Raw genomic sequence first — 14,823 nt, 5'->3', positions numbered from 1 at the left:
TAAACTAAAACCTGAGAAATGCATTGCACACTATTGAGAAAGAATCAGTAATTGGTGCACGATGCAAACTTATATGAATGCTGCCTTCCCTCCTGGGAAAATTACAGAAACAATTATCTGTTATTTTACTTTGCAGACTATACTGACAGCCTGAGTGTTTTTGTAAGAGGCATACAAAATACAAACATTTTAGGCCTTTGGTGATTTTTGTAAAAAAAAAAATATTATTTTTTTTGCTCTGATGGATATAAACTTTATTTTCTGTTAGTTAATTACAACCATGAGTAATAGCTATGCACACAACACTTGTTATAATGCAATAGTTAAAGAGCATTTACAAGCACTGACATGATATGCAGGCAGGGTTTCAGTTGGATTTACCAAACATATCATTACATAGAGATTTAAGAATAATAAACAACAGCAAACCTTTTTGCAATTCTTTGGTTAGAAATACAAGAACAAAGAAAATGATGTTGAAATGTGTATTTAGTTATTTTGACATATAAAATCATAGGTGAGAAAATAACTAATCTTTCCAGTGATGGGATGGATAATTATTTATAATCAATATGGAACATAATTTATTGGAATTTTCTGGGCTTCCTGCCAAGCTACAGTATATAATTCATAAAATCCTAAGGGTGTGAGCAAAAATGCAAACAGAATGGAGTGTTAACGTTGCTGGAATGCAATCTATTCCACTTGCATTTTTGCTCTGGTATTGCAAGTCCATGGTGAATTTATATTGTGTGCGCGGTAGTATAATGCCCTCTACAATATTTGTGTTGGATATTGCAGGTATGTTTTTTCCCTTAGATGATACATTTAGCCTGCACTAAAATTCATGTCTGACAACGCTTGAGCGCAAAGCTGAGGAATCACAAAAATTCTGCTCAAGCAGTGACGTTTTTGGTTAAGTTCTTTGCTACATACATCCCACGTTTTTGAATGCACAATAGCAAGTGAAGTGATAACAGGTACTATTTGTTTTTCAAAAGCACTAACTGAGAAAGATTTTTTTTTAATATGAGTGCACTAAGCGTGATACTACCGCTTCCCATTAAAAATTTAGAATGCACTATTTATGTATCAGGTGTTTTTAAAAAATCCTTTAGTTAAACATTTTGTAACAACTTTTAATACGCAGTCTTGCGTTATTGTTTATGTGAAGCCGAACACATAGTAATGTGGTACACGTTATGGGTTGCACCTAACTAGTAATCTAGGCCTCAGCACATAGTAAAATAAAACTCTTATACAGAGAGTGCAGAATTATTAGGCAAGTTGTATTTTTGAGGATTAATTTTATTATTGAACAACAATGAACCCAAAAAAAACTCATTAATATCAAAGCTGAATAGTTTTGGAAGTAGTTTTTAGTTTGTTTTTAGTTATAGCTATTTTAGGGGGATATCTGTGTGTGCAGGTGACTATTACTGTGCATAATTATTAGGCAACTTAACAAAAAACAAATATATACCCATTTCAATTATTTATTTTTACCAGTGAAACCAATATAACATCTCAACATTCACAAATATACATTTCTGACATTCAAAAACAAAACAAAAACAAATCAGTGACCAATATAGCCACCTTTCGTTGCAAGGACACTCAAAAGCCTGCCATCCATGGATTCTGTCAGTGTTTTGATCTGTTCACCATCAACATTGTGTGCAGCAGCAACCACAGCCTCCCAGACACTGTTCAAAGAGGTGTACTGTTTTCCCTCCTTGTAAATCTCACATTTGATGATGGACCACAGGTTCTCAATGGGGTTCAGATCAGGTGAACAAGGAGGCCATGTCATTAGATTTTCTTCTTTTATACCCTTTCTTGCCAGCCACGCTGTGGAGTACTTGGACGCGTGTGATGGAGCATTGTCCTGCATGAAAATCATGTTTTTCTTGAAGGATGCAGACTTCTTCCTGTACCACTGCTTGAAGAAGGTGTCTTCCAGAAACTGGCAGTAGGACTGGGAGTTGAGCTTGACTCCATCCTCAACCCGAAAAGGCCCCACAAGCTCATCTTTGATGATACCAGCCCAAACCAGTACTCCACCTCCACCTTGCTGGTGTCTGAGTCGGACTGGAGCTCTCTGCCCTTTACCAATCCAGCCACGGGCCCATCCATCTGGCCCATCAAGACTCACTCTCATTTCATCAGTCCATAAAACCTTAGAAAAATCAGTCTTGAGATATTTCTTGGCCCAGTCTTGACATTTCAGCTTGTGTGTCTTGTTCAGTGGTGGTCGTCTTTCAGCCTTTCTTACCTTGGCCATGTCTCTGAGTATTGCACACCTTGTGCTTTTAGGCACTCCAGTGATGTTGCAGCTCTGAAATATGGCCAAACTGGTGGCAAGTGGCATCTTGGCAGCTGCACGCTTGACTTTTCTCAGTTCATGGGCAGTTATTTTGCACCTTGGTTTTTCCACACGCTTCTTGCGACCCTGTTGACTATTTTGAATGAAACGCTTGATTGTTCGATGATCACGCTTCAGAAGCTTTGCAATTTTAAGAGTGCTGCATCCCTTTGCAAGATATCTCACTATTTTTGACTTTTCTGAGCCTGTCAAGTCCTTCTTTTGACCCATTTTGCCAAAGGAAAGGAAGTTGCCTAATAATTAGGCACACCTGATATAGGGTGTTGATGTCATTAGACCACACCCCTTCTCATTACAGAGATGCACATCACCTAATATGCTTAATTGGTAGTAGGCTTTCGAGCCTATACAGCTTGGAGTAAGACAACATGCATAAAGAGGATCATGTGGTCAAAATACTCATTTGCCTAATAATTCTGCACTCCCTGTAATATTGTTTATCTCAGTTCCATTGTTTCAACACAAATCAATTCACATATCCAGCAAACTTTATGGTATAGTCCGACACTATTTATGTATGGACTTTCATATAATGTCTGATTTCAAATGACCATCTCACATAAGAAAAAAAGAGAGAAAAACATAGAGCAGCACATTTCCTCAGCAACAATTCCTTTGCTGTATATTGTGAACAGACATCTTCACTTTTTAAAAAGACACAAAATTGGATAGCCTGGGCTACCCAACAAGAGTATACACCTAATAACACTCTAGAGTCCTAATAGTAATGATACAATCATGTGGAATTAATAAAGGACAATATCTCATTATTAATATGTCAAAGGGTCAGATAGTCTGGTAATAAAATATAACTTTTATTAATATAATTAAAAACAACAAAAACATACAAAATACATACAATTAAAACTACGAAACGGAGGAGAGTCAGCATGTAAATTAAAGTAAATGCTTATGTGTTAGCATCACTATGGGCTCAGAAGTACAGGAAGTTGAGTAATAACTATTGAGGAGGAGGCCTTAATCAGGGAAGGCTCAGAATAAATGCTACATGCACCCAAAATAGTATTATATATACCTGTGCTTAAGGAAAGAACTACTGCTCATAATGGAGTATATCTTACTACTGGTTATATGTTAAGTGCCAAGGTAAAATAGGCATCAACATATATATTAGATCCCCTATATATTAAGTATGTACCTTGAGCAAGTTGGCATCACTTATATAATCATATGTAGATATAAATAATTTATATTTAGTGTGCAGACGTGCCCTAATGATTGAGAACAATAAAAGGCAGGAGTGGCTTATGATATATGACTTGCCGGCAAGCATAAGGATTATATAGTAATGAATGCATTGGAAATAGTATCTAATAATAAAGCTTACTGCATACAGCTAGTACTACTTTGTTGAACTGATTACACAGGTTAGTTAATTATAGCTGATGTCAGTAGGTTTTGAATTTTGTTATAATATGCACCTGAAGTGTTAGATGCTGTCAGGGTTAAAGATCAAATAGGTTCATATCACTGATGCATTCATGTGTGAGTCTAATATAAAAAAGAAAAAGACCGCAACAGCATCTTTACATAAGGTGACCGAAATACATCCAATTCACACTTGCTTAAGCTGTACTTTATGAATGGTTGTGTAATACTATTGAGTGTCTGCAGGGTTAAAATAACCACAGCAGTATTAGTAGAGTGCTATTAGGTGTATACTCTTGTTGGGTAGCCCAGGCTATCCAATTTTGTGTCTTTGCAAAGTACTTTTTATACACAGCACCATCCCTGGAACTCACAGTTATTTTACTGGAGTATCTATTTACTAGGTAGTAGTCTGCTTACATATCTAGTAGTGCCATTGGTAAATCCTTTTTGTTTCCAAATATCTTCACTCTTTACATTGGGCTCAAAGAACAATCTCCTTGGAGCAACAAGACTAAGGAAAAGCATTTTTCTCATATTGCACTCAGTATCTCCTTGTACTTTTGTTTATCGATGCTCTTCTTCTAACTTTCACCATGATTCACTCAACACAAGCTTCTCCTACTCCTGTTTCAATGCCACTATATCCCATTTCTAAATAACCAATCACAGGACAAAGCATACAAGTTTCAACTTTTAAGATTTGCCAAGCTAATTATACTAGATCGATATAATATACGGACTCTCAATGTTCCTTTATAACAGGGCTGTCCCCTGTTGTACCAATATGATTAGACATATTTAAAGGGACCCCTGTTATTTTAAAGCCAGAAAGACAGAAATTAATTTGTATTACCTACGCTTTACTTTCAGCTCCACACCAGGAACTACAGTTCCCTGCATGATGCATTGGGAGAGCACCCTGTGTGTGTGTAAAAGAGGAGGAGATAACTCTGTGCACCTTTATAGAGGAGTGTGAGGTGAGTGGGCAGATTATCATAAAACGACACAAGCAGAGGAGAGCTTTTGCACATTCAGCAGACCTTATATCTGGCAGTTTAGTGGTAGAAAATACAAACTACTTCATAAAAAATGACAGTATTTAATATACTATTCTAATAATTCAACATTTGTTTTGCTGATCAACTGTCCCATTTTTCAATTTTTAATATCTGATCTCACTAATGTAATCTAAATCACAACATTTCAGGGCTTATCAATTAACAGGAACCATAGCAGCACGGCTCTTAGAACAGGGGCAAGCAGAGAGAGAGGTAAAGGAGGAGAAGATGGTTGATAAAGGGAGATGGTTAATAAGATTTAGTTTGAAGGGGACAACCTGACCTTGCTCAACTGGCAACATGTGCAGCAGGAGACAGCTTGTGCTGCACATCATTTTTAAAATGATGGCTTATTGGCATCAAAAAAGTGATTTGAATGGGTGTTTATGCTTGAATATAATGAATATGGTTGATAAGCCTGGAAGTGAAGTATGAGGATAATATCCTTCCTTAGACTCTTTGCCTAGAAGAGGTTGTATTATGTGCTCAATTGCTTGCTATTTTAGAAATGGTTATCTTTAATATGGGAATTGTTTTTACTGTGCAAACACCCTAGAGTGGAAATTATCTCAGATATGTGCATGGACTTTTTAATTTGTGTTTACCAACAGTACTATATATATCACTATAATAATCTAATCATGTATATTTTTCCCCTAGAAATGTATTAAACCCTATGGGTAAATAGAGGGTCTGTAAAAATGATTTGCACATTTTATAGTTTTATTTTTAAAATTATTGCATTTGCCAGCTCATTCTTTTCTTCAGAAACTATATTAATGAAAAGAGTTGGAAAAGGTAAATGGTAAAAATACCCGAAATATTTTTTTTTTTAGAAAACAACAGTAAAAAGAATAAGGGACAATAAGACATCATAAGTCACAATATTTATTGGCAGCTATCCAGGACAAGAAGGTTGGAGATGGAATAAGGACAGCTAGCACACTTACTGTGGTCTAGCATGACGTCAGGATGGGTAACAGTGGAGTCAAGGCGTGCCATGAGTGGGGCACAGTTGGGCCGGGAGTCAAGGAAATGTATATTTCTGGGTCTTGAACTAAAGCATTCCTCACCTGAAGTTTGCTTATATTGAAGTTTGCATTGTTGATTTTATTAATTTAAATGGTAACATTTCTTCTCTTGGTTTGAATTTAGAAAGGTTGTACACAGCTGGTATCATCTGGGTAATCATCTTAAAAATTGCTACAAGTAGTGGTAAAACACGGAAGGAAATGGGCTAGAGGAGAAACACAATAACTCTGGGATAAGAGAGAAAAGCAGTGAATGACACGGAGGTGGACAAAGAAAGGGAGAGAGATGCTCATAAAGAGACATTGACATGGTTAGCAAGAAATATGGTGAAAGAGAGAGAGCAAGATGGCCATATAAAGTCAGATGGACAGAGAGAGAGGGGAATGAAAAAAGCAAAACATGGAATATATAAAAGAAAAGGCTTTACAAGCAACAATTGTAGTAGAGAGGATAGTGATAAAAAAGCAGAGAGAAGAAAAAAGAAAGAAAATGTAGGTGTTTATGTGCAATTATAGCTATGTATTTGTGTACAGGATTTTTATGAAAAACACAAATCTCATGAAGCAGCTACCTGAAAGCTTTTATAAATAAAATGTGTAATTATGTTGCCTTTAGTGGCTTGGGGTGGGGCAATTTATATAGACCACACTGGTGTTGTGCGTGTTCTAAGCTAAATTTCTTTCTATATGAATTATATTGTCATGCTGAACAATATTAATATGAAATACTTACGATCTATGCATTGTATCCTTGGCTCTTCCCACTGCCCGCTTGGTAGACAACGGATTATAGGAACATGACGCTGAAGGAAACCTTGGTTGCACTGATACCGCACTAATGAGCTGATTTCATAACGCTCTTTCCTCTTTCCTAATGTGCTAGCATTTGGGACCACGGGAGGGTCACTACAAGCCACTAGAATTAAGACAATTTATTAGAATATAGTATGTAACATACAATTCCTCATGTTCTAATTTATCAGACTAAACCTAAATATATATATACATATATATACACATATATTTATATATATATACACACAAAACACCAATGGTACATGGGGCATATGTTTCTTTGTAAGTTTTGGTAATTTATGTATGAGATCTTATACTGTACATGACTATTATGATTTGAAAATATAAACTTTAACATTGCAGTAAGGTAAATGAACCGTAGGGAAATCAAATTATCTGATCAGTGTAACTTCCAAATTCAGTTCAAACTCCATATCACCAAAACTCCCAAAATGGGTATAAAACGTGTATTGGTTTTCACATGCTCACACAATTGATTTGGCTATATTCTTCTATTACATGAACACAAACAAAAATTAAAATAATGTGCTTTGAAGTTTTTTTTATTTATATACTGCTTGATTTTTTTCCCCATCTAATAAAGATAGATGGATCACCATGCTAAATGTTATCAAAATGTAATTTGGATGTACTGATAAATATTATTTTGACATTCTAATAACTAAAGTGATTTACTTAAATTTTTCATGATTTGTACAAATTACCAGTCTGAGATAACCTCAGGGGCTGCTCTACAAAAACACACACACACATGCACAAGCACACGAGCGTACACACACACAAAAATGCACAAGCACATGAGCGTGCACACACAAACACGTTTTGTCTCTAAAGTTTATAAAATGTTGTGCTGTCATTTTTGTACAATTACAATTATGAGTTTCTTAACTGTGTTTTTTTATTAAATAATTTTTCAGATAAATGGCAGATTCTTCAATATTTAAAGGGACATGCAACTCAAAATTTGTATTTCATAATTCAGAAAAAACATACATTTTTAATCAAATTTCCAATTTAGTTATATTGTCAATTTTACTTAATTATTTTGCTATCCTTTGTTGAAGGAGCAGCAATGCACTACTGTGAGCTAGGTGAACACATTTGTAAGCCAAGGGCAAGAGGCAGATATGTGCAGCCACCAATCAGCAACTAGCTCCCACCTCCTAAACCTAAATAGGTATACTTTTGAACAAAGGATACTAAGGGAACTAAGCAAATTATGTAATATCAGTAAATGTAAATTGGTTTAAAATGATATGCTCTATCTGAATCATGAAGGAAACATTTTAGGTTTCATCTCCCTTTAAGTGTGCTGTTTACTATAGATTGCAATTATTATTACATATTGTATTATTGCATAAATATTGCTTTATAGAAGGGCCCGCGATGTTTGAAATTTGGATTACCTAATCTATAAAATGCATGATTTGAGTTGATTTACAATGGTTATTTTAATTCACAACCTACATCAAAACATATTTACTAAGTCTAATGCTTTAAAAAAAAAATAAGTGCAGAAGAGTTTGAGTACGGAGTATAACAATACAATCTCTCTGGCGGGCATAATGCCAACGCATCTGGCAACACTGTTGCTAGGCTTGAGAGCTCCCAGTTGGCTCTGCCACCCATGTAAGTTGTAAACAGACTTCTCAGGCTGTCACTGAATTTGTGGTGCTATATAAACAATGGAAGTGCTAATTAAAATCCTTAGTAAATAACTATACTATGTCTTCTCATTATCGTTCCAAAATTTAAGTAATGAGGCTATTTATATTCTTTGGCATGTGTTGTTGATTCTCAGATGCTTAGCAACAATATCAAAAAGGCTCAGTGAAAAATAATACAACTTGTTGCTAATAAAAATGACACGACTTTCCTCTTTTGTTAATAGATAAACAAGGAATGATTCAGTGATAACCTTGGTTTCAGGTAACAGTTAAGTGCCACCAAAATATCATTAGAAATCTGCAAAGCATTTGCTCTCATTAGAGTTACTTTATTGGTATTATAATTATTATCATTTATTTGTAAAACAAAACAAAATTCCATAGGGCTCGGTACACAATAACACTGATTCATGGTAGATACATAAAACAGACTAAACTATATAAGCACATATGAATACTGTTTTATTAACGCATAAAGAACAAGGAATGAACCTAACTTATTCAGTGCTACAAAAGAGGCTTCTATTACTGAATGTTCATCCATTATTGGAACGAGCCATCATTATTGCATAAGTACTGTGAATGGGCTTCCATTATAGTATAAGCAATGGGTATTCCTTGGTCCTTTATTAAAATTTATTTTAGTTAAAGGGATATGAAACCCAATTTTTTTTCTTTCATGATTCAAATAGAGCATACAATTGTAAGCAACTTTCTAATTTACTCCTATTATCAAAATGTATCATTTAGCCACCAATCAGCAAGCACTACCCATGTGCTGAACCATAAATGGTGATGGCTCCTAAGCTTACAATCCTGTTGTTCAAATAAAGATACCAAGAAAACAAAGAAAAATGATTATAAGAGAAAATTTGAAAGTCGCTTAAAGGGTTAGAAATCTTTGCCAAGTATTAGCAAAACAAAATACATAATTATTATTTGAGATATATATGCAATAAAATGAACTTATTTTTTCTTGAAAAGAAGCTTTTAAATAGACTTGTGCGCAGCGAAAAAATTTGTTTCGTTTCAGATCGATTTGGATGTTTTCAAATTTTGTTTTTGGATCGATTCGAATTCGGATACATTCGATTTGAATGCATTAGTTTCCGATTCGATCAGATTTATTCGGATTTGAATAAATTCGGATGTATTCGGTTCGGATTCGATTCGTAAATTCGGAAGTTCGGTATGTGTTAGGTGGGATGTGCTGTGTATTAGACTAGTATTATGTACTGTAATATTAGGTGTAACCCATAGCAGAGTGATATAACCTAATATACAGTACAATACTAGTGTAATTGTGATTAGTCCATGGCCATCCGAATGTTACAAATAAATCCGAACTTATTCGGATTTATTCATTAGATTCGGTGCTACGGTAATTCGGAAATTCAAATAGATCCGAATCTCCGAATTTGACAAATTCGTCCGAATTTAAATTCGGAACGAAACGAAACGCACATGTCTACTTTTAAATATCTTTAATTTAACTTTAAAATTCACAAGCAACAAGCAGTACCGACTGCCCATAAAATAGGCAGAGTTAATGCAAAATTAATTGATCATTAACATCCAATAGGCAATTGTTTCTGCACATCTTATTTAAATATTAAAAGGACGCTCTTTATTGAAACCTCGCATGCGCGAAGTTGTGAATGTCAATAGTGTCCACATGCTACAGGGGCTTATACTTTAGGTAAGTATAATAAGAACCCCTAGGCTAACAAGCAAGTTAATTTGATTTTAGTAAAAGGAAGTCAACTCCTAGACTAACGAGTATTTTGTATCCCCTAGAAAAACGAGCATGTTGGTTTTTATTTCTTAAAGTAGAAAACCCGCAAAGTAACCAGCAATTATTTTTAACCCCTAGACTAACGAGTAAGTTGTTTTGTTCTTAAAAACAGATTAATCGCAGGAGCTGCAAAGATTAAAAGCAAAAGCAACTTTGGATGTTAATAATTAACTTTAGTCACATCCTAAATTGCTGTTGCTTTTAATCTTTGCAGCTCCTGCGATTAATCTGTTGTAAGAATAAAAAAACTTGCTCGTTAGTCTAGGGGTTAAAAATAATTGCTGGTCACTCTGCGGGTTGTCTACTTTAAGAAATAAAAACCAACATGCTCGTTTTTCTAGAGTTTAAAAAATGCTTGTTAGTCTATGGGTTTATTTCCTTTTACTAAGATCAAATTGAATTGCTTGTTAGCCTAGGGGTATTTATTATACTTACCTCAAGCAACCTAACACAGATATTTCCTCCTGCGCTCAGTGAATCTTCAGCGTTCGGGTGCACCACTCCCACCAACGTCGACGTCACTATTATGAAGTCCGCCCTGCTTCCCATGTCAGTATAGTGACGTGTCGCATTAGCTAGGTATGAGGGGCCAAGATGCGCATGCGTTAATTTTAAAATAATTATATGCGCATGCGGGTCGCCATGATGATTCTACCTAGGTAGAACATCATTATAGGGTCCACGTAAGGAGATACAAAATGGGTTTGGCAAAATAAATACTTTTATTGAGGAATAACTAGAAAACAAGTGAAAAAGTTTAACAGGTACTTATTTAAAATATCTAATATATATAATGAACTTTCAAAAAATATTAAAAACGTTTTTGGGTTTACTATCCCTTTAAAATTGCATGCTCTATCTGAATCATGAAAGAAAAAAAAATGTGTTTCATATTCCTTTAAGTTACATTTATTTTTTTCAAGCAGTTCAGGTTATATCTGTTACCTTACCTGTTCCTTTTTTACACGTGAATGGCAAGTGATAATTACATGGCACATCATTCCATTCTCCTCTTTCATGCCATATCATTACAACACAGTCCTCCCCCGTGGCAAAGAAGTTATCTGGTTGGTTTGGCCTCCAATTCTCGTATATCTAATAGAGAGTACAATATGAGCTTGGACTTTAGCTACTGCTGTATGGAAAAAACATGTTTTGCACATTTCTACTACAAACAGCCTCAAATATAAAGCTTACTCTTAAAATGTTATAGTGATTTTTTAAAGGGTCATGAAATTCAAAATTAAGCTGTTATGATTCAGAATGTACAAGTTCTGACATTAACCCCTTCTCGCCCTTTGGACATTCTATGCTGTCTTTATTGCACTGGACTTTAGTGCCCTTAGGAAGGCTGTACTGAAGCCAGAGGTGCTTCCAGAATTGGATCGCAGGCTGGAGGGTGTGTCTAGCATCATAGACACACCCCCAGACATAATCCAATCATTAATTTCACTTTTTACTTATTTTTTAACATTGAAACTTTGTTCCTCTGTAGACAAATAAATCTGGGCAAAAATGGGTTAAATATACATCATTCTATTGGTATCCTTTGTTGAAATTTAGTTGCTTTCCATAAGAGTCTATTGAGATAATCTCAGAAGCACTATATGTATAACACTGATACAAACATTATAGCAAACAATAATAGTATTTAAGATATGGGAATGAACCTGAGCCTACCTCAGTATGTGGTTATGGAAAGGAGCTATGTTTCATTAAATGATAACAAGAGAAAGAGGTAAATATATTAACAGAAGTAAATTGTATAGCGCTTTGTTAAATTTTATGCTTCTTCAAGTCATGAAAGTTTAGTTTTGCCTTCCATGCCCCTTTGAATTACAGAAATCATTGCAAAGATACACAAATATAAAAAATGGGATTCGTAAATCCAAAAATGATTGTTTGGGACACACAATACAGAGCAGGGAAAACACTTAAAACTACAAGGGTGGGAGGTTTAGATCAGTGTTGTCTAACCTAAGATCGGAATGGTTCCATCCCACACATCTACTTCCATCTACAAGCCAACGGCTAGATTACGAGTTTGGCGTTAGAAGCTGTGCGGTGCTAACGAGCAGTTTATGCTCACCGCTCACTTACAGACAGCGCTGGTATTACGGGTTTTTCCAAACCCGGCGTTAACAAAAAAAAAGTGATCATAGAGCAAAATTTTGCTCCACATCTCACCTCAATACCAGCGCTGCTTACGTTAGCGGTGAGCTGGCTGACCGTGCTCTTGCACGATTTCCCCATAGCGATCAATGGGGGAGAGCCGGCTGGAAAAAAACCTAACACCTGCAAAAAAGCAGCGTTTAGCTCCTAACCCAGCCCCATTGATTCATATGGGGAAAATACATTTATGTCTACATCTAACACCCTAACATGAACCCCAAGTCTAAACACCCCAAATCTTACACTTATTAACCCCTAATCTGCTGCCCCCGACATCGCTGACACCTACATTATATTATTAACCCCTAATCTGCCACTACCGGACACCGCCACCACCTACATTATAGTTATGAACCCCTAATCTGCTGCCCCCAACATCGCCGACACCTATATTATGAACCCCTAATCTGCCGCCCCCAATGTCGCTGCAACATACCTACACTTATTAACCGCTAATCTGCCATCCCCAACGTCGCCGCCACTTTATTTAAGTTATTAATCCCTAAACCTAAGTCTAACCCTAACACCCCCTAACTTAAATATAATTTAAATAAATCTAAATAAAAATAACTATAATTAACTACATTATTCCTATTTAAAACTAAATACCTATAAAATAAACCCTAAGCTAGCTACAATATAACTAATAGTTACATTGTAGCTCGCTTAGGGTTTATTTTTATTTTACGGGCAAGTTTGTATTTAGTATTTATTTTAACTAGGTACAATAGTTATTAAATAGTTATTAACTATTTAATAACTACCTAGCTAAAATAAAGACAAAAGTACCTGTAAAATAAAACCTAACCTAAGTTACAATTACACCTAACACTACCACTATAATTAAATTAATTCCCTAAATTAAATACAATAAAATACAATTATCTAAAGTACAAAAAAAACAAAACACTAAATTACAGAAAATAATAAACAAATTATAAGATTTTTAAACTAATTACACCTAATCTAATCCCCCTAACAAAATAAAAAAGCCCTGCAAAATAAAAAAAGCCCTACCCTACACTAAATTACCAATAGCCCTTAAAAGGGCCTTTTGCGGGGCATTGCCCCAAAGTAATCAGCTCTTTTACCTGGAAAAAAAATTACAAATCCCCCCCAACATTAAAACCCACCACCCAAACAACCAACCCTACTCTAAAACACACCCAATCCCCAAAAAACTAACACTAACCCCCTGAAGATCACCCTACCGGGAGACGTCTTCATCCATCAGCCAATCGGAATTAAGGTAGAAAAAATCCTATTGGCTGATGCAATCAGTCCATAGGATTGAGCTTGCATTCTATTGGCTGATTGGAACAGCCAATAGAATGCCAGCTCAATCTATTGGCTGATTGCATCAGCCAATAGGATTGAACTTCAATCCTATTGGCTGATTGCATCAGCCAATAGGATTTTTTCTACCTTAATTCCAATTGGCTGATAGAATTCTATCAGCCAATCAGAATTGAAGGGACGCCATCTTGGATGACGTCATTTAAAGGAACCTTCATTCAGTCGTAGCCGTCGGAGGAAGAGGATGCTCCGCGTCGGATGTCTTGAAGATGGACCCGCTCCGCGCCGGATGGATGAAGATAGAAGATGCCATCTGGATGAAGACTTCTGCCCGTCTGGGGGACCACTTCTGCCCGGCTTGAATGAAGACTTCTGCCCGTCTGGAGGACCACTTCTGCCCGGCTTGGATGAAGACTTCTGCCTGTCTGGAGGACCACTTCTGCCCGGTTTGATGAAGACGTCTCCTGGTAGGGTGATCTTCAAGGGGTTAGTGTTAGGTTTTTTCAAGGGGGGATTGGGTGGGTTTTAGAGTAGGGTTGGTTGTGTGGGTGGTGGGTTTTAATGTTGAGTTGGTTGTAAATTTTTTTACAGGTAAAAGAGCTGATTACTTTGGGGCAATGCCTCGCAAAAGGCCCTTTTAAGGGCTATTTGTAATTTAGTGTAGGGTAGGGCTTTTTTATTTTGGGGGGGCTATTTTATTTTGTTAGGGGGATTAGATTAGTTGTAATTAGTTTAAAAATCTTGTAATTTTTTATTATTTTCTGTAATTTAGTGGGTTTTTTTATTTTAGATAATTTTATTTACTTTAGGGAATTCATTTAATTATAGTGGTAGTGTTAGGTGTAGTTGTAACTTAGGTTAGGTTTTATTTTACAGGTAAATTTGTCTTTATTTTAGTTAGGTAGTTATTAAATAGTTAATAGCTATTTAATAACTATTGTACCTAGTTAAAATAAATACAAACTTGCCTGTAAAATAAAAATAAACCCTAAGCTAGCTACAATGTAACTATTAGTTATATTGTAGCTAGCTTAGGGTTTATTTTATAGGTAAGTATTTAGTTTTAAATAGGAATAATGTAGTTAATGATAGTTATTTTATTTATATTTATTTAAATTCTATTTAAGTTAGGGGATGTTAGGGTTAGACTTAGGTTTAGGGGTTTATAACTTTAGTATAGTGGCGGCGACGTTGGGGGCGGCCGATTAGG

The 14,823-nt window shown here is 35.6% G+C and overlaps 1 protein-coding gene across 1 annotated transcript in view; it reads right to left on the bottom strand.

Annotated features, from left to right (window-relative positions):
• The window catches only part of ACAN (aggrecan), a 145,620-nt gene that overhangs the window by 4,618 nt on the left and 126,179 nt on the right, over positions 1-14,823 (bottom strand). Inside the window, exons 17-18 of the mRNA XM_053717660.1 lie at positions 11,096-11,240; positions 6,601-6,783 (exon numbers count right to left, since the gene is read on the bottom strand). Of these exons, the coding sequence (XP_053573635.1) occupies positions 6,601-6,783; positions 11,096-11,240 (328 nt within the window). The remainder of the gene's footprint in view (positions 1-6,600; positions 6,784-11,095; positions 11,241-14,823) is intronic.

The sequence above is a fragment of the Bombina bombina genome, chromosome 6, assembly GCF_027579735.1.
Source record: "Bombina bombina isolate aBomBom1 chromosome 6, aBomBom1.pri, whole genome shotgun sequence".
Taxonomy (NCBI): Eukaryota; Metazoa; Chordata; class Amphibia; order Anura; family Bombinatoridae; genus Bombina; species Bombina bombina.
Note: the sequence above shows the minus strand (reverse complement) of the source record. Positions and strands in the feature narration are given on the sequence as shown.